The 20464-nt window shown below is 31.1% G+C and overlaps 2 protein-coding genes across 3 annotated transcripts; both read left to right on the plus strand.

Annotated features, from left to right (window-relative positions):
• The first annotated feature begins 5900 nt into the window (after positions 1 to 5900).
• Positions 5901 to 11597, plus strand: DMS3 (defective in meristem silencing 3). Of its 2 annotated transcripts, none has more exons than XM_020378857.3 (8): positions 5901 to 6082; positions 7235 to 7381; positions 7609 to 7723; positions 8435 to 8672; positions 8989 to 9180; positions 9279 to 9599; positions 10210 to 10435; positions 11079 to 11597. In XM_020378857.3, exons 1-8 carry the CDS (start codon positions 6047 to 6049, stop codon positions 11124 to 11126), a joined length of 1323 nt encoding a protein of 440 aa, XP_020234446.1. In that variant the 5' UTR covers positions 5901 to 6046; the 3' UTR covers positions 11127 to 11597. The 2 variants fall into 2 exon arrangements, with proteins under 2 accessions (XP_020234446.1, XP_020234447.1); XM_020378858.3 differs by having other exon boundaries at positions 5902 to 6082; positions 11110 to 11597.
• A 1658-nt stretch (positions 11598 to 13255) lies between these two features.
• On the plus strand, positions 13256 to 19130 carry CLPX (CLP protease regulatory subunit X). The gene is made up of 15 exons (XM_083076969.1): positions 13256 to 13888; positions 13970 to 14034; positions 14158 to 14261; positions 14458 to 14541; positions 15021 to 15067; positions 15598 to 15672; positions 15764 to 15841; positions 16022 to 16078; positions 16457 to 16527; positions 16627 to 16726; positions 16826 to 16930; positions 17283 to 17345; positions 17644 to 17766; positions 18491 to 18643; positions 18728 to 19130. The coding sequence occupies exons 1-15, from the start codon at positions 13511 to 13513 to the stop codon at positions 18794 to 18796; spliced, it is 1572 nt and encodes a 523-aa protein (XP_082933095.1). The 5' UTR covers positions 13256 to 13510; the 3' UTR covers positions 18797 to 19130.
• The last annotated feature ends 1334 nt before the right edge of the window (positions 19131 to 20464 follow it).

The following is a 20464-nucleotide window of genomic DNA, read 5'->3' on the forward strand; positions in this document are numbered from 1 at the left end:
ACAACACTAATAAGACACAGTATTTTTTTTCATTAGTATATATATATATATAATATTATATATATATATATATATATATATATATATATATAAGAGAGAGAGAGAGAGAGAGAGAGAGAGAGAGAGAGAGAGAGAGAGAGAGAGAGAGAGAGAGAGAGAGGAGAGAGAGAGAGGAGAGAGAGAGAGAGAGAGAGAGAGAGAGATGAGAGAGAGAGGAGAGAGAGAGAAGAGAGAGAGAGAGAGAGAGAGAGAGAGAGAGAGGGAGAGAGAGAGAGAGAGAGAGAGAGAGAGAGAGAGAGAGGAGAGAGAGAGAGAGATTGCACTTTCCTTTTCACTCTTTAGTCTTTAAGCTTCTTCGTCTGCACAGTCAAGAGGCACTGACAACGAAAACCATGTTACGTCCTCTTCCTCACTCCCATCCATTTTATTTATTTGGCTTCAAGAAGCTTACTTGTTCTCAGTGTAAAATTTTAATATTTTTAACAAATCATAATATTTATTCATAAATTTAAAGATTCTCACATAAATAAACTACTTATAATTAAATAATATTATAAGAACTTTTATATTTTTTATAGATACAATATTTATTCATAATATTTAAAGATTCTCACATAAATATATAAACTCTTAGCCCGATTAATTATAAAAATTGTTAAAAACAAATAGTACATGTTAATCAATTAGTAATAAATTGTTTTAATTTAACTAATTGTCGGAAATTTAAATTGAGTATGTAATTGTGTTATTTGTTTAGAGGATTAATTTTATCATCTCCAATTTGAACATGATTACTTTCAATTAAAAATATTTATAGTTTAAAAAAAAGTAGTATAAGTTTGAACTTTGAATAAAATCAGACAATAATACATAGGAAAATATTAACATGCACACAACGGTATATATATGAGTTAATCACCTATATATTGCCAATGTAAAAAAAAAATTTAACACTAGCAATTAATTATATCTTTTAATTGTATCATATCACTATTAAAAATAAATGTGTTTATAGTAACATGACACAATTAAAATATATAATTAGTTGTCCGTGTAAAAAAAATTTTACACTGACAATATATAAGTGATTAACACACACACACACATATATATATATATATATATATATATATATTTCAATAAAATTATGTTAAAACCATTGATATATATGGTGGTTTTTAAACACCCCTAATTTGGAGACACCCATAAGACATCCATCCATCCACAAGACAAAAAAATCTGAGTCAAACAAATATTTTATTTTTTAATTTATTAAAAAATTAAAGGGTAAGGAGTATTTTTATCTCGTAGTGGATGTTATAAAACATTTTCCCACATCATATAAACTTTAATGTAACGATATATTTTATTACAAATTACTTGCAGCAGTAGGCGATTTCGCCGTTGTTTTCTGATACAAACTTGAGATCATATATATCACCGTGCATATTCAACAGATGAGCACAATTAGTAATTGTATTGTATCTCTTTCCCTTGTTGAGGTGTGTTGATTGCAACATTTCTTTTACGAGTTAATCATCCATATTGTCAGTGTAAAATTTATTTACATTGACAACCGATCATATCTTTTAAAGTTATTTATTTTATTATTATTTTATTAAATAAATAATTAACATGTCACTCTTAAAAGATATGAATGATTGTCCGTAGTAAAATTTCTTTTACATTAACAGTGTATAGGTGATTAACTCTTTTTTTATTGCTAAATGTGCTTTAAGGGGTTGTGGTAAATAAAAAAGAAAAAAAGAAACTAAAAATTTATTGAGCATGAATGGGTAATGGGTTATTTGCTTGCTTGCATCGAAAGGAAACAAGATAAAAGGTATGCATTAGAAAGGCCGGTTGTCTTATTTATGTGCCCTCCTTTTTCATTCATTTCTGATCCCCTTGTAATTAAGTTTGGTCACATGCACCTTTCATTGTTTCTTTTTTGCTTACGTCCTGCTCATTCATTAATTAATAACTTTATATTAATGTAAAAACTATTTTATTATCGCTCAGTTACAATTTATTATATATAATAAGTTTATTAACTTCTATAATATTTTTTTTAAAAGTTAATTCTAAAAATAATTTATGATTATTTGATGATATACAAAACAAAAAATGTACTAGTCTTATATGTCTATTAAGCTCTATAAATAATCTTATATGCAACCCACATCAATTTTTGTTGTAACTCATCCAATAGTTTTTTTTTTTTTTTTGTGAATATATAAATATTTTTGTTATTGTGTGTCTTTAGTGGAAGTGGATATTGGGGTTGGATTGTTAAACTTTCTTCACAGATATTGAGGGTGTACTGCACTTGCACTTGGTAAATGAAGAAAGGGAAATTTGGGAAAGGTGTTTATGAGCAAAACGTGAAGATTGGTTAAGGTTTAGGTGGAGAAGACAATTCAAAGAGGCAAATGCAGAAATTGGGCTGTGAAATGTGAGGGAGTGTATGGGCTAGCAAAAAAAAAGTGAGTTCAAAGTAACACGCTTGGGTAACAAGAAAAAAAAAAACTGTTTATGAAACCCACTTAGACAATTTGCAATAGAAAAGAGAGAGGAGTTCCTAAGAAGCCCACCCACGATTTGGGTTATCTAGTTGGTCCACTAAGATAGTAAGATTAAACCTACATTTGATATATATTAAGATATAAGACAATAGTAATAGACAAATGCTAAGTTACTAGAAGATTTTTTATTTTTATATACATAATAATGTTAAATTTTTAATATTAATTATCATAATAAAAATACTATTATTTTAATGAAATGATGGTGGTGAAAATGTGATCACAACAATAATACTAATAATAGTGATGATAATGATTAGGATATGATAGTGATTGATAATAACAATAATCACATGTGACAATAATAGTGGTTTGTGATAGTGGTGGGAGATGACAAACATAGTGGTGTTGAAAAAATAATGGAAATAATACAACAACAATGCTAATGAAAGGGTGAAGATGAGTATTAATTACGACAATAATGATAATGATAAAGGTTAGGATAATGTTAGTAAATAAATTATTTGTCTTGTTCCATGATCCTTTTATAAATTAAGTTATACTTATCTTATTTAATACCAAACTTTTTAGCAAATCAAACAAGTCATAAATATTACCATTGAGATAAATAAAAACAAAAGAGATTTATGTAAAATAAAATTACTAGCGAATAACAAGGTGTAATTACCATTTAGATTTTAATAGTTTTGTAAAATTTTATTTTTTGGTTCTTATAATTAAAAATATTTCATTTTAATTTTCATGTATATCATTTTTTTCTCTTTTAATTCCTATCATCTAATACTACAAGGACTATAAGGTAAATATTATGAAATTATAAATATTAAATAAAAATGATATGTATAAAAAATAAAATATATTATTTTCAATTATAAAATTAAAAAAATCGATGAAATTAATAGACTAAAAAACTAATTAAACTTATTATTATTATAATTTTATATAGAATATAAATTTTATTGGGTCCAATATGTATTATAATTATTTTTTTTTTTAATTGTAGGTTATTATTTGGTGTAATAGTTAATGTGCACTAAATTATATTGGTGTGATTTCTAAACGACTTAATTAGAGATTAAAGTTTAAACAAGTTATTCTAAAACTCATTAATTTTCTTATTTCAAATAAGTCACCTACCTGCTTTGGTTTAAGAGCCTAAGTCATGGGAGTAACTAAGATTGAGTTGAAGCCCCAAGATGTTTTAAATTTTTGTTAGTATTAATTGGAGTAATGGAAGTTATTAAGATGCTGGTTTAACTTTTAAATTAGTGGTCCTAGTAATTAAGTCCTAAAGATCTAGTAGATTCGTTGGTAGGCTTTGTTAAATGCAATACTAATTAAAGTAGAAAATGCCTTAGTTCATTCGGAATGTTGAGTTAAATTTAAGAAGAAACAATAAAATAGTAGTAAAATTATGTCATGGGAGATATAAGATTATAAAATTTACGATTCGGTTATAGTCGTTATAGAGAGTAATCACCATGACAAATATACTTTCTTCTACTTCTATCCAAAATTTTAAATGGGTGTAAAAGATGAGTATATTGTTAAATCAACAAAATTATATTCTATTCATAAAACTCTACATGAAAAAAATTGGTCATTTCCAAATAACATATAAAATTTATTATTAAATAAACCAAAATCAATTACAACTTTAAGGCTTTATGTTTATGACCATAAAAAAAATGAAACGATATTTAAAAAAAAAATCTAAGAAATTTTCGGCACATGTTCCTAATAGTTTAGTATATGAGAAGCAGTAAATAAAATCTCAAGAGGACATGTTATTTAAGATAGAAGATTTTTTTATATGTATAATATTAAAGTTAGAGAAGAAAAAAAAAATAAAATAAATGATGTTAGATTGAGATTAACCCAATTTAAACTCGTTTGTGGTTGGGTTAAATTTACAAAAAAAATACACAAATTCATAGTTGAATTTTGATTATCTATTCAACTAAACTTGACTCGCTTACACCCTTATTAAAAACAAATTTGGTATCCTTATGAGAATAAGGCTCTGGTCAATTGCCTACTTTGACGGTACTTAAAGCTGACATAATGTATAACTAAGTCTACAAATTCTTGTAAAGTTTAATATGATACCTCAGTATAAAAATTTAAATTAATGTAATATTTTTATAAAATACCCATCAATCTGAATTAATAAAATGAAATATTAAACAAGTTTTTATTTTTAAAAAATTGTAAGTTTAACCCATGCATTAAAAGTTTTCAATTTAATAATTACATCATTAAAATTGAATGTAAAATATACGTTATTGAAAACTTTAATTTGATAATAAAATTGTGTCGTTTAAAAATTGTGTCAGACCATACTTTTAATATATATGTCCACTCTATAAAATCAAAGTTTAAGTTTAATTTATTATTTATCATAATTTTTTTATAGGCATGATCTTGTCTATTTAGGCCAATTTTTCATTAACAGCGTTAAATATATCAGTAAATTTAATTTTAAATAAATAAATTATTATATTTTTAAATAAGTGTAAAACTATTTTTTTAATTTGCATTATATTTTTTTGGATGATAAAAATAATTTACTCTATTGTTATTAAAATTTATAGTTTAAAACAAAAAATAAAAAATTAACCAAAAAATAACTTATGCATATCATGTATATTAACATATATTCACACAATTTTTTTTTAAATTCTTTATATCCTATTTAAAATATTCTAAATAATCAATCATAACAATGAAAAGAAAAGAACAGACAAAGATACAACTACTAAAATTTTTATTTTCATAATTTCATATGAGCAAAGAATGTAAAATGTTTAAGTATAGTGAAAATGTAAGTAATATTTTAATTTTTTGTATTACAAAATTATTTATTTAATTATATTGTTAATAATGTAATATATATATATATAATATATATATATATATCATTTTTATTATATCATATAGATAAATAAGTTATTCTATCAGATTTAATAAATATTTTTTTATAATTTTGTTTAACTTTTAATTTTTTTTTAAAAATTTAAACTTAATTTTTTTATTAAATAAGATAAAAAAATATAAATATCGTTCAAGGCCTATAACTATTTACGTCTCTATTTATATTATATGAAAATATTTATTTACATATTTGTATGATTATTAAATTAATAACATTAAATATTAAGTCCAATATATAAATAAATAGATATTGATGTAATAAAAAAAAAAAGAGATACACTACAAGACACGGGCATGGATTTTAATGCGCATAAAAATGACATATAAATATAATTTAAGTTTGCAAAATAATTAATTAAAGAAATTGAATATTATTTGAAAATGTAATAAAGCCAAGGAAGGTGGTTCATAACATAAGCAAGTGTTTGTTGAGTCAACATTGGAATTGTGAGAAAAGGCATAAGGAGGGAGAAAAGAGAGATTCTCCTCTTCCTTTTACTCTCTGGCCCCTATTCGTTTCTCAAATTTCACATTCTGCAATCACAGTCTCAGTTTCACTCTCAGTCATGTTTCAACCACCCCCTTCCTCTGCCATCAAACAGGTTAGTTTCTCTCTGCATTCTCCTTTCCCACGCCATGCAAAATTAAACTACGCTTCCTAGTTTTTCCCCCTTTACTTTTCGGCTTAACCCAAGAGGAAGAGAAATCGCATGTTTTCAACAGCGGGAAAAGGCCAACAAATTTGTTCTGCAGTCACGATTTAATTATTTCGCCTTTCATGTTACTTAATTTTAGGGGTCTATAATAATAATAATAATTTTAATTATTCTTATCTCGTCTTGTGTCAACAAGTAACCTGCATTTTTTCTTACCCGCATTCGCGTTGCTCTGGGGTATCGCGATCAAAGTTGTGACCTATTCTTGAAACACGACATGATTTTCGTTGTTCATCCTAAATTTATTTGAAATTTGTTGACTCTTGGAAATAGCACTTGCATTGTTCTATGCTCACGTTTGTAATGGAAGAAAATCGTATAACCCACATTGTTGGTGGTGGTGATGATTCTTCTGCAGAAAAGGTAGAAAGCGACACCCATTAGTACGCTTACATTTAGGTTTGACTTGGTTTGCAAGTCCAAAATAAAGGTTATGTAGACAATGTTATTTTACACGGGCTAGTTCTTTAGTTGTAGCTGCGTACAAGGGGAGAAAGAAATGACTTAAAGTGCAAAAATTATGCAATTTCATGTTTGAATCTACAAGAAAAGTGGATACTTTTTAAAATCAAAACATGCCTTGTGGTGAGGAGAAATTACACTTAAAAAAGAGATATAGAGCCTATTTGGATGCGAGTTAGAAACACTTTTGAGAGTTTCTTTATTGAAAATAATGAGTGTTTTCTAGTAGAGAAAATTTCAAAGTGCTTCTAAGTTAGTATCCAATCAGACTCATACTTTTATGAAAGAACATTGCTTTTTATATTTGCATATTTTCATGAATAGATACATAATTTTGAAAGAACATCTTTCATACTACTTGTATTTTTTTATGAATAGACAGACAGATACTTTTATGAGAGGATGCAACCTTTCATTATTTTGAAAATCTCTTGCACACATACACCAGTAGCTTAATTCCATGCAGCTAAACTCTATTGTCCCTCTCTAATACTGGCCTGTTGCTTATTTGTGTACCTTTTCACATATGCAAACATTATCTGTATTTATGAATGCCAACAAGCTCCATTTGTGTAGCATTTGGTTCATACAAATGCGCTATCCATCCAAGGGGCTTCTTCCGCACTGGTGCCAGTGGATTTGAATGAAAACACTGTCAAGGCAGAGGAGAATGTGCAAAATGAAGAATTTCTTCAAGCACAATCCTTCATGCGACACTCCCAGGTTGCTTATATTTTATGTTGTTTTTATGAATGAAAAAGGATGACTCTTTTCCTCTACTAATTGCTTGTAAATAAAATAATTTCATCTTACTTCTTTGTGCGTGCACAAGTTGTATTATCTTTACTTAATGGCAGATGCACGGTTCTCTTAAGTTTATGGGTTTCAATTGAGTGATGATGCTTTATTCTAAATTATAAACTTACCTCATACCTGTGGAATACTTACAGAAACTTGAAGAAGAACTACGTACGTTAGGGATGAAAATTAAGCAGCATGAGAACAACCTAAATCATTTGAATACTGAGAAAAGCAAATTAGATGACTCCATTCTTCATTTGCAAGGTACATTTGTTGTGCATTCCAAGGGATTTTTCTTGTTTGGCAGGTGGACAAGAAGATAATTATAATGAAAATATTTATAATCCTGTTCTGTAAGGTGCATTAACAGAATCAGTGTTGTTAGTTTTCATATGGTTGTATGCAATCACAAAGTAGGTATTTCGATGACAACTATAGGAATTGCAGGAATTGTGTGTACTTCCTCACACACAAACTGATTTATTTATAGTCAAGAGGAATACAATAATTAGGAAAACTTGAGAAATAACAGAAAGATAAAATCCCTAAAAGTCAGCCCTAAAGATAAGCTATACATAGTTACTCTATTTACAAATATCCAATTATATGTTACTACAACAAAGTAAAATGTCAATTCATTAATATTGTTGTTATTCACCAGAAGATTCTGAAGTGTGGTGCAGTAGTTTTATCTGCTTATTTAAATATTTTTATTTTGTTTATAAGGTTTATGGATAACTATTGATGTTAGTCATATTACATTACTGCTTATGATATGCATAGATTGAAAATTGAGGTGCATATTCCAAATGTAGTCATTTGCTATTTAGGATGCAATAAATTTTCAAATTTTTATTTGTTAAACTTTTTTTTTTTTTTTTTTTTTGTGTAAGCAATCTGTTATTCCCTTTTCTGTTTTAATTCTCTACTAATGAAGATAAAGTATCATTTTTGTTTTTCTTTTTGCATTCATAGTTACTGTTGGGAAATCAGAGTCTTCAAGTAAGGCCACGATAGGTGATATGGAAAATCCCCTCCCTACAAATGATGAGGAAGTAAATAAACAGATATTGCATAATGAAAAATCTGCTGCTGGTATTTTGTGCCAGCTGAAGATTCGTCATGGAGCTAAGGCTTCTGATCTTACATTGACTAAGGATGTTGTGGGTATTGTTGCTACACTGGGTAAAGTTGAGAATGACAATCTTAGCAGGTACATTTGAGATTTGACATTTATTTTCTCTCTGGCTTGTGTGGTCACACACTTGTATCAAACTTGTAATAAATTCTCTTTTCTTTGGTCTCAGTGGTGTTACTGTTATCTTCAACAGGATAAAAATAATGTATTTCTCTTTATTGGTATGATCTCTAAAGATTTGGTTTTTAACCAAGTGGAATGATGTCATGTGATCCATGTAACCGACCTCACTTAGTGGGATAAAACTTCTGTTGTTTGTTGTTGTTGCTAATATCTATTAATATGTAAAGCACAAATGCGGGTAGTTTCACTGTACTTATTTGGATTGCAGACTTTTCTCGGAGTATCTAGGAGTGGAGACTATGCTGGCAATTGTTTGTAGAACTTATGAAGGGGTTAAAGCTCTTGAATCATATGATAAGGAAGGCTGCATAAATAAAAATTATGGTCTTCATGGGCTAGGTGCCTCTATTGGAAGGGCTTTGGATGGTCGATTTCTAGTGATATGTCTTGAATCTTTGAGGCATAACTTCAAGAGTCTTGTGCCTATGCCTTTCACTTGTGGTTGTGGATAAATTATTTATTTATTTTTTTTAACTTTTTTCATTTTGTATGTTTTAGGCCCTATGCTGGTAATTATGTGGTTAATGATGCACAACGGAAGTTGGATATTTTAAATCCAAGATTGCCCAATGGAGACTGTCCAGCCGGATTTCTTGGCTTTGCAGTGAATATGATTCATGTAGACAACTCCAACCTATTTTGTGTAACTCCCAGTGGTTATGGCCTCAGAGAAACTCTCTTTTATAATCTCTTTTCTCGTCTACAAGTATACAAGACAAGGGCCGAAATGATACAAGCACTTCCTTGCATAAGTGAAGGAGCTCTTTCCTTAGATGGAGGGATGGTTAGGAGTTGTGGTGTATATTCCTTGGGCAATAGGTAAGAGTATGAATGACAGGATTTTAGTTGTACACAATGTGTAATCTCTCTCTCTCTCTCTCATATTATATAGCAGGTTGAAACCTTAAATTATGCCATCCTGGGAATGGAAATAACTCTGTTTTCCATTTTGAGTAGAAAACAGAAGATATTGGCGGGAGAATAATCTTTCTTGCAATTGTATTCCACAGAAATCTTTTCAATTTCTTAAGATGTGGGTGGTTCAGTTGGATTAACTGTAGTATACAAAAATAATGCTATCCATAATGGCGTCCTACAATGTCAATTATCTCAATATTTTACTAGAAATTGTATAGAAACTTGTGATATGAACTGAGTCTTGATATATTTTCACACAACATAGAACATCAACGGATGATCATTGAAACTTGAAAATTTAATGTTTTGCAGGTTCTTGCTTTGATACACTTTTTTTTTTTGTATTAACTGATGAGGAACTGTTATGTTTTTCAAATCTGTTTATAGATCTGTTTTTTTTTTAAAGAGTAAGCTTCATTTTTGAAACATTAGATTGCTGTTTGTTGTAATTTGTTGTCAAAAGAATACAATAATCAAATATGTGAATTCAAAAGGCCTGGGGAATGTGCAGGGAAGATGTTGATGTGAGATTTGCCCGACCTGAAAGATCAACAGGGCTTGATAGCCACCACATTGAAATTGAGAGAGAATTGAAGGATGTCAAATGGAAGAAAGAAAAGATTCTGGAGGAATTAAAAAGGGAACAGCTGTTGTTGGACATGACGAGGTTCAATTTCAATAAAAAGAAGACTGATTATCTCAAGTATTTGGCACAAAGTTCATCAGATGCCACTCAGGTAATCAATCTATCTGGAAAATGGATTTTAAACCTAGGTGATTTAGTCATATGTTGTTTTGACCCCATGCAAGTCAGTTTAAGTTACTTCTACCAACATTTTAGGAATTTATTCTATTATTTAAAGTCTGATTGGGTAAACTTATCTAGAAGCATTTCTGGGAGAGAAAAATAGAAAAGAAAAATGAAATAAGTTTCTCTATGAGTTAAAATTAACTTATTTACAAGTTAATTTTTAGAAGTTCTTTTATATGAATTTCTCCAAAATTTTATTTTTAATTTAGATATAAGCTAATTTTAGCTTATGAGGAAACTTATTTTGATTTTTCTTCTTATTTTATTCTATTATAAGTACTTTTGGAGAAGTTCCATTCTCTTTTAAAGCTCCAAAGTTCCTTTCTCTTTGAGGTAGTTTTGTTTTGTGAATAATTATATTCTAAAAGACTATCAAACTCAACAATGGTTGTTGCCTATTAATTTCAAGAGAAAGAGTCTCGTACTGAATACTGATGCATGCATATGTTAAATTATCTACTTGCAAGCTTATCAAATATCTAGTGCACATTGTTGTTTCAATTGATAGAAGCTTTCCATTTCTGACATCATTTGAATTATAGTCTTAATTGTGATATAACTCACCGTAGTTATGCTACTTCAATCTAATGGCACCATCAGGCTCAGACCGCTCCTGACAGATTCATATCTAGATGATTGAATTAAGGCTGACAGCATACTATGAAGAAGAGAGTCTGTGGCTGGCAATTTGTTGCTTGTAGCTATACCATTTTGTAATGTGGCTCTGGAAGGAGAATGTTCTCATTTTGACTTCTTAAAATTGGAAGATAAATTTTGGATAGTAAAACAAACACATTGTTTTTCTGAAGCTGGAGGTCTTTCTTCAGTTAAGGCTTTAATTTTAATCAAGTTTTGCTGTGAAGAAAAATCAGATTAGCCTTCCAGACACTGGTATCAGATTTACCTGTCAGTATGCATGATTATCCTTCGAGACAAGACATACAGTCTAGGATAACCTTTTCTTGGTTCTTTGTATATCTGTTAGCCCATCCTACTCCTGAATTGAGTGTGATTTGAGGCTGTGAATATTGTACATCTCTGTTAACCATTTTTCCGCTCGTAGTTTTAAAATTTTTCATTCAACTGTAGTTCTCCGTCTTCCATTATTTTTTCTGCAGTTTTTGAAAGTCCCCCTTTCTTTCTCTTTCGATGGGGAATCGGTGGATTGTTTAATGACGTCTGGATCATTTTAAGCGGAGAAAAATATTCCCAAGAAAAATTTAGATTGAATAACATTGATTTGATAAAAATTAATTAGTTTAATTTACCAAAACGAGAGGGTAAGTTTGTAAAAGTATGCTGGATTGCATATATTTTCCAGTCTCCGTGTTTGGTTCGGTTATGTACTTGATTTGGCCTTTGGATTAGAGGTTGTGTTGTATAATCCAATAATCCATCCTGCATGCAGTTTGGTTTAAGAGAAGAAAAGAAGAGAAATGTAAGCTTGCTTGATTTAAAGGGGATAGGAAAATATAGATAATATGTTCTATATATTTATAAATAATAAATATTTGATATAATTGTATATAATTTGTAGTTATTTTTCAAGGAAAAGTACCTACTTAGTGAAAAAGCTTCAGCAGGTTGAACATGTAGTTGTTATGTAATTGAAGGGCCAATGTTGTGCCTCCTGAAAAAGGTCAAAACTCTTAAAATTACACTAGAGGTTCTGGAAAAGGACAAAACAATATGAAAAGGTCTGATAGCAACACGGTGAGAGAAAATTAAAATAGAATGCTAAAAGAGAGGATACATGCAAGAACATTATCTCCTCTGCGAGTTGTTTTCCTCCCTCAAATGTCTAATCTCCACCGTTCATTCCTCGGACTCTGAACATGGTGTCCTAGTTATTTACTCATTGGGTGCAAAATGGAAATGAGCCCATAAAGTTCTTGTTTAAGCTGAAGCCCATTCTATTGTTTTGTTTCCTTTTTTTTTTTTATTTTATTATTTTTTTTATGAGTTAGACTTTACGCGTTAAAAGAAAAAAATGATGTTAAAATTGAGTAAGAAATAATCAATCAAGTTAAAATTATTTTTTCAGAAATACTTGAAATTTTTAATTATACCAATGGTTGCATTATTTCAAAACTTTTTATTTACTTTTAGTTGAGGGCAAAATATATTTTTAAAAATTAACCATGAAATTCAATTTTCTTTTAAAATATTTTTAATTAAATATATTTATGACTTTAACGAGATTATCTAATAAAAAAAAGGCAGTTTAGATCATAAAAAATCCAATTTTTTGAATTAGTATTTTCTAAAAAATAGTTTCCCAACAATGTTTCTTCAAATTAAATAAATTTTAGTGATGAGTTTATTTTGATATTTTTACTTTTAACTATCATGTAGCGAATCTAGTTCCAATAAATTAATTCAAAAAATAAAAATAAAGATAAAAAAATATTTAGAAAGGTTATTGGATTGATTTGTCATAAAGGTAAGAAATTTTTAAGCATGTGCAGTGAATTGCTTCCTCTCTCTCTTTTTTTTAATCTTTTTATAATTAATGTATGTATAATTTTGTTCCTCTAATTCTTTCTTATTCAAATTTTGTTTGTTAAAATAAAAAATATTTTTTTAATCCAAATCAATTGTACATAAATTTATGCGTAACACGAAAACAAAAACTACTTATTCACCATTTATCCGAATTGAGGACGAGAAAAATCTTTAAAATTGAAAAGATATTTTTAGGAGCTGGTTTATTTTATTTTATCCTTAAAAAAAAAAAAAAAAATCTGTTCAGAAGACGTATCTTACTCCATTTCGTGAACCTCTCTGCGGTTCACTTCGCTTTCTGAAACCGGTGTTTAGTCATTCGTGGTTCTTCGGTACTGTAGCGTTTCTGTTTTACTCACGACAACACAACATCATCTAAATTATCAAATCACTCACCTCTTCCTCGCGCCAACCTTAATTCTTCTCCTTCAATGTCTCCTCCCCACACATCTTAACTTCCCTATTCATTATCCACTCTCCAATCCAAACGACAACCATGCTCGCGTTTCGATCCAAGTCCTGCACTTACAGGGAAACAGCCACCCTCGCGCTTTGCCACTTCAGGCGATTGGTCTTCACCTTCTCACGCGCCGGCACCCCTCGCTTGCCTTCTCCGCACGCCGCCTTCGGGGAACGGGGACGCTGGAACGTCGCCGCCTCGTTGGGGGACCCACCGGAAGTATGGTCCGGCGGCGGGATTGTCGTTCGCCCCGGGAGTTCCAATTTCGAACTCACCGGCGCCGCCGCCCCCAATTCCGGCGATTCCAAGGAGGGGTGTTGGGGCGGCTCCAATTTGGGGACCAATTTCCCGACGCCCAAGGAGATTTGCAAGGGGCTCGATAAATTCGTGATTGGACAAGAGAGGGCCAAAAAGGTGGCATTTTTATTTTGGGTCCGTTTTTTTTTTTTCTGTGAGTTTTGGTGGTCTCATTTGTGGTTCAATTGCGTTTTTCAGGTGCTTTCTGTGGCGGTTTATAATCACTATAAGAGAATATTTAACGAGTTCCCTTCGCCTAAGTGGTTGGTGCCGTTACTTAACTGTGTTTTTGTCCTTTCTATAATGAGTTTTGCCTTTCATCAACTCTGTTGATTGTGTGTTGGTTTTTAGTGATTTTCACATGTTCTTACTATTTGGAATGTTAGGCCTGCAGGAGATTCAGATGGTAATGTGAAGGCTGAAGCTGTTGATGATGATAAAGTTGAACTTGAGAAAAGCAATATCCTTCTAATGGGGCCAACAGGATCAGGTAAACCAGTTTTTGCCTTCTGTTATATTGTTTATAGTCTTCTAGTTTTGCATAATGAGTCTGATTGGATACAAGTTAGAAGTGTTTTTGGGTCCTTTGCATTTCATATCTTCATTTCTTTGAACAATTCATTAGTGCCTTGTTATTCCTGGTTACTAGTGTAACTTGTTTTTCTTTGATGCCGTTTCAAGGACAGGGAAGACATTACTTGCCAAAACCTTGGCTCGGTTTGTAAATGTGCCCTTTGTTATTGCAGATGCAACTTCACTTACTCAGGCAAGTTTGTGAGCTTTATTCTTGTTTTCTGATTTTTCATCTCCTTGAGAAAGAAAAAAAAAAGAGGGGCGGGGACAGGGGAAAAAATTGTTTTTGTTTGGAGGTTTCTTCTTTTCAAAGACTTGAAAGCTCTCTATAGGTTGTAACTTTTCAGCATAAAAGACACACATTTGTGCCATCCTGTAATCTAATGTTCTCAAAAGGTGTAGACAACCTGTGCAAATTCTGAACACAAAGAAATATATATATATATATATATATATTCACACACACACACACAGAACATTTCCTTTCATTAAATTCAAAATGCCCTGAGGGTACTTTGGGAATCGTTTTCTTCCCTTTTCTCTGTGATTAGAAGTCATGCATTTATATGTCTTTTTCCATTTTTCAAAATAATCATATTCATCTTAACTTTTGCTCTGTGGAAGTCGTGTGTTTATGTTATGTGTCTAACCCCAAATGTCACCTTTGTACAGGCAGGTTATGTTGGAGAGGATGTGGAATCCATATTATACAAGCTCCTCGTGGTAAATAATATGAAAAATGACTGTGTTTTTAATACAAAATAGTAATTTTTATGATAATTTATGTCCAATCATTGAGGGATTAATTTTGTTATTTGGACAAAAAATGTAAACATATAAAAGTAGTATTTCCTTGCTTTTTAATGTTTCAAAGCCTTATTCATGAGAAGCGAAACTTAATGGGTTTAAAATGTTTGATGTGTGATTTAACCTATTGTAGATCATAATTCATAAGGTTTCAGTTCTTGTACTTCTATGGTTTGAACATAGCATATAGTGCTGTGCTGACTTGACTTATACTTATGCATGCTATTGCAAAACTTCCTGTTATTGGGAACTATTTTCTTCTATCTTCAACTCACTTCAGTTATTTTGAAGTATGATTTTCTCCATGTCCATGGTCTATTAATCTTTAAAAAATTTATTGCATTTTTTTCAAGTGTACTGGTTGCAGTTTGATGTAAGAATCATATATGAACAAACATAGCATCGCAAACTGTAGTCTGAATCAACATTGCATGAGTTTATTTCAGGTTGCAGATTATAATGTGGCAGCTGCACAGCAAGGCATTGTTTACATTGATGAAGTTGACAAGATTACCAAAAAGGTTCCTCCCTGTGACTTTTTTTTCTCCCATCTGTCAAATTTCAAAACCAAATATTTGTCTGCTTTTTTCAACATCTACCTTTACATTTCAGGCTGAGAGCCTTAATATCAGTAGAGATGTTTCTGGTGAAGGTGTGCAGCAGGCATTACTAAAGATGCTTGAGGGAACGGTTAGTTCTTTTCATAATGATCAACATTGAAATGTAGTGCGTTTATAGTTTTGTGAAACTGCTGCTTAAATGATGTTGGAGCAGCAAAGCCAAGGATAGTTAAATCTCCTGGTTATTTATCTAATTCTGCATTTTAGCAATTTATTTTATATTGATCCTGTAGCATTCTTTCCAATCAAGGTTGTCAATGTTCCTGAGAAGGGAGCCCGAAAGCATCCCAGAGGTGACAATATTCAGGTGTGTGTACAGTAGTCTTTTGTGTCCTACAATTTCAGGTATTTATATGCTTGTAGGGACAATCAGATATATTTATGGTGCTGGTACATGGGAGCAATAACATTTCAATATGAGTGTTATTTTCTAAAACCCTTGAGAGATCTTAAGTGATCTTTCTTGTTCTTTTTTCCTCTTCATTCCCCAGTTTGTTCATATGTTTTTGTATACATGCACTCTGGCTTGGTTGAATTTTATTTCTGGTATATTATATATATAATATATATATATATATATATATATATATATATATATTTGAGAGTTGGTATACTTTAATATTACTTAAAAGCATCTGTAGTTTTCATTTTATTTATCTTTTGTGCTATACATGTCTCTTCACAGATTGACACAAAGAATATACTTTTCATTTGTGGAGGAGCATTTATTGACTTAGAGAAAACGATCTCAGAAAGGTTGCACATATCCTGAAAATTTAATAGTAATGATATTAATAATATGGGGTCTGCAGTGTTTCTGTACTCAACTAGTAACTCTTTTTGATTCCCTCTCAGGCGGCATGATTCTTCTATTGGATTCGGAGCACCTATACGTGCAAACATGAGGACTGGTAAAGTCACAGAAGCTGCTGTTGCATCATCGTTATTAGAAACTGTAAGTTTCATGAAGTAGTTCTTTTAAGGATAGCGGCTCTTACCGATCCGACTGAATTTGATTTGGATCTTTACATCTTTGAAAATTATTATTTGGCAGGTTGAAAGTAGTGATCTTATTGCATATGGTTTAATACCTGAATTTGTTGGGCGCTTTCCTATACTTGTCAGTTTATCAGCTTTAACGGAAAACCAACTCATTCAGGTAGGCTTCATGTGTGTAGCAATTCAGCTTGGTCTCAGAAAAATTGTATCTGTAATGCTTTTCTCATTTGGCTGTGTTCATAACCGAATGATGTATCTATGTAACGGATTAAGTATATATTGATTGATTAAACAATTGAATGAGAAATGGTGAGAAAGTCAGAAGGACTGGCATTCTCATGAGCAAAAGTATTGACTGATCTGGAATTGTTTTCATTTTTTCTTTTCCTTCAGCAGTCAATTATTTTGTGTGGTTTACTTAAAAATATATCTTCAAAAGTGCTTTCTTTTTAAACTGTACCAGGTCATTTTTCTTGCTATCTAATGCCGTTAATTATTTTAAATTTCTATAGGTACTCACAGAACCAAAGAATGCTCTGGGGAAGCAATACAAGAAGATGTTCCAAATGAATGGGGTAAATTTTTACCAGCCTCCTTTATTCCCTTGTATATTTTACAGATATGTTTTCTCTCCAATGATTTTAAGCATGAGAAAGATACAATAGTTGGCCTTATACTATATCTTGACGCAAAACCTGAACACATTAAGTTTATGGGTCTTCCTGCTTATAAATAATCTTATTTCTTGCTTGTTCATTGTAGTTTTAAGGAATAGGGAGTCAATTGCTCGATTGGATTTTGAATGACTATCATAGGCTTTGTTGGGATGAAAATGACTATTCTGACAGCAATTTGATGTTACTTGTTTCTCAGGTAAAGCTACATTTTACGGAAAATGCTCTAAGATCAATTGCCAGAAAAGCAATATCTAAAAACACTGGTGCTCGGGGATTACGGTCAATATTAGAGAGCGTGTTGGTAGATGCCATGTATGAGGTATGATATAAATTATATTTTTTGGATGAATAATTTGTTTGTAGTGTATGACATGAAGTGTAGGTGTCTCTTATAGGATCAGGGGGGCACATAACATCGAAGACAGTAAAACTTAAATGACACTGGGCAATCTTTATGCCCTGGGCCTTGGCACCCTCTTACATGCATGTAGACTTCTATTAGAATAGATGAGTTTTGAAACTTAATCAACTACCTAGTCACCATAATTTTTTTTTTGAGTGTGAGTGTGACAGTGGTCATCTATCAAAGTTATGCTCTTCAATCTTCATTAGGTTGACCGCTGTAACCAATATGTGAAGCAGTGGATTGATTACATCAGCCATTTTTGTTTAATTATTATGTGATCTTCATTTGATCATCTTGTTATGATCCTTAAATGTCTCTCATCATAATCAATGAATGTCCCCTTGTGTTTGGGATCTCGTCACGTCACAGGAGACTTTTGTCTTATGCCCGGGTCCACAGAGAAGCTATATCAAGTAGCTTCAACTTTTTGTGTTTACAGGACGTAGAACCAAACAAGCACATCATAAAAACTTGTTGGCTAAATTGTTTCAGATTATATTCCTCCCCCACTCCCCCTTTCAACAAGAGTGCCACGTAATAATTGAGCCTCTGTTGATTAGGAATCGGGCATGTTGGACTATACTGCATCATGAAATGTGTAGATTATCTAGCTTAGCATGTTCCATTTTTTGTGCAGATTCCAGATATTAGAACAGGCGATGATGTTATAGACGGCGTTGTCGTTGATGAAGAGGCCGTAGGAAGTGAGGGGCGTGGGAAAGGGGCTAAAATCCTTTATGGTAAGGGTGCATTGGATCGTTATCTTTCGGAGCAGAAAAATGATTCAGAGGTGTGTATAACAACTTGTGATACATGAATTTTCTCTCTGCTCCCATCAAATTAATTTCTAATCATGCTTGTTTGTGCGCTTTAGACCATGGAGGCATCAGCAGCAGATAATGAAGCAGATACAGAACTTCCTTCCATTGTTGCCAGCATGTAACATGTTGCAAATATTTTAGTAATCTTTGTACATATGATACATTGTTTAATAAATTAAGGGTTAGATTCAGATGGCTCCATGTGCTTTGGGATGAAAATTCGATGTATTTTTCACGGTAACCTCCGTGGTTAGTTTCGTTTGCACATATCATAGTGAGGTCAACTAAATGCCACATACTTCTTATAAGTGTGTAATACCTGATTCATTTATGTAAATTGTGGCATTATTTATGGAGCCAAAAATGTGTATCGTTAAATGGCTGTTCAACATAACTTTTTTTAGAAGAGCAACATCCGATTGGTTCAATAAAACATAATGGTAATTGCAAGTTTTATTGAACATTTCATTGGCGGGTATTTAGAAAATTCATATTTGTTTTGACACAAGTGCATCTCTGGCTGCAAAAAATAAGTGAGCATCCTCGACGTGCAGAAGCTAGTCATAGAATTTGGTGGCTTAATTATAATGATTCAATGTATAAGTGCCTATTATGAGGATTTTGTATGATAATATACACACGAATTTCATATATTTGCATTTGAAAGTTGAAATCATCTCTAGCCTTATCAAAGTAAAAATACATTTGTTTTGTCTCGCTCTCATACTATGTCTGTTTGAATATTTTATTTTGTTTTAAAAGTATTCGTTATTTTAAAAAATTTAAAAAGTATTAAAATTTTAAAATATTTATTATTTTAGAAAATTAAGGCAAGAATAACTCTCTGTAGCGGTATTCTTTAAATATTTGGATTAAATAATGTTACCTGTGCATATTAATTCACATTAATTTGCATTTGAGTGTATGCTCCTTGGAGCAATGTCTCCTCTCCTACCTTATTTAAAAATATACACTCGCCCTTGAAAAACAAAATAATTGTGTTATACACGAGTTCATTTTAATATAAATGAGCCATTTTTTTTTCTCGCGGTGTTACGTGATTATTATTATTATTTTAAAAACTTGTTATCAATTGTGACCTTGTTAAGAAATTTGTTTATATTAAAAAAATCACCAAGTGTAACTTATATTAATTTCTAAATAAAAAATATATTTAAAAGCGACAAGTGCAATTTAGCATCTAAGAAAAATAGGAGTATAATCTACTCTTTTCATACAACTATTTTCAATCTTCTAATTATACCCTCACTTTATTTTGTCAGCTCGCCTTATTTATTGCATTTATGATTTGGTATTATTTGTTATCACGATATCAATCATCAAACATAACACCAAAGCAGGCCGAGCCACGTGCACCGAAAATCAAGTTGTGAAATGTAACCATAAACTTCATCATTCGTGCCCTCTCTCTCTCTCCATGTTACTTAATACGTAGTATAAAAGAGTTCTAAAAAGTTGGGTGAGAGTGCAGAAAATGAGAACTAAACACACTTCATTTTCGTTGTGTCTAACTTCTTTCTACTGATTACTGCCTTGGATCTTCATCCTCTGATTACGGCTTTGCATCCACACGAATAAGATATCACGTCTGGCTCATACCATTTTAAGACTTCTCACACTTCAAATTTATTAACAACACTAGCTATGTTCTTAATTAACCCCTAACTGTTAAATGCATTGCAAAATAACTTTAATTAGGTGTAACTTGACGACATTATTTTCGTTTTGTTTCCTTTCTTAACCTTATTTTATCTTTAGGTACGTACGTA

Source organism: Cajanus cajan, chromosome 6 (genome assembly GCF_000230855.2).
Source record: "Cajanus cajan strain Asha chromosome 6, NIPB_CcT2T_4, whole genome shotgun sequence".
In the NCBI taxonomy this organism is placed as follows: domain Eukaryota; kingdom Viridiplantae; phylum Streptophyta; class Magnoliopsida; order Fabales; family Fabaceae; genus Cajanus; species Cajanus cajan.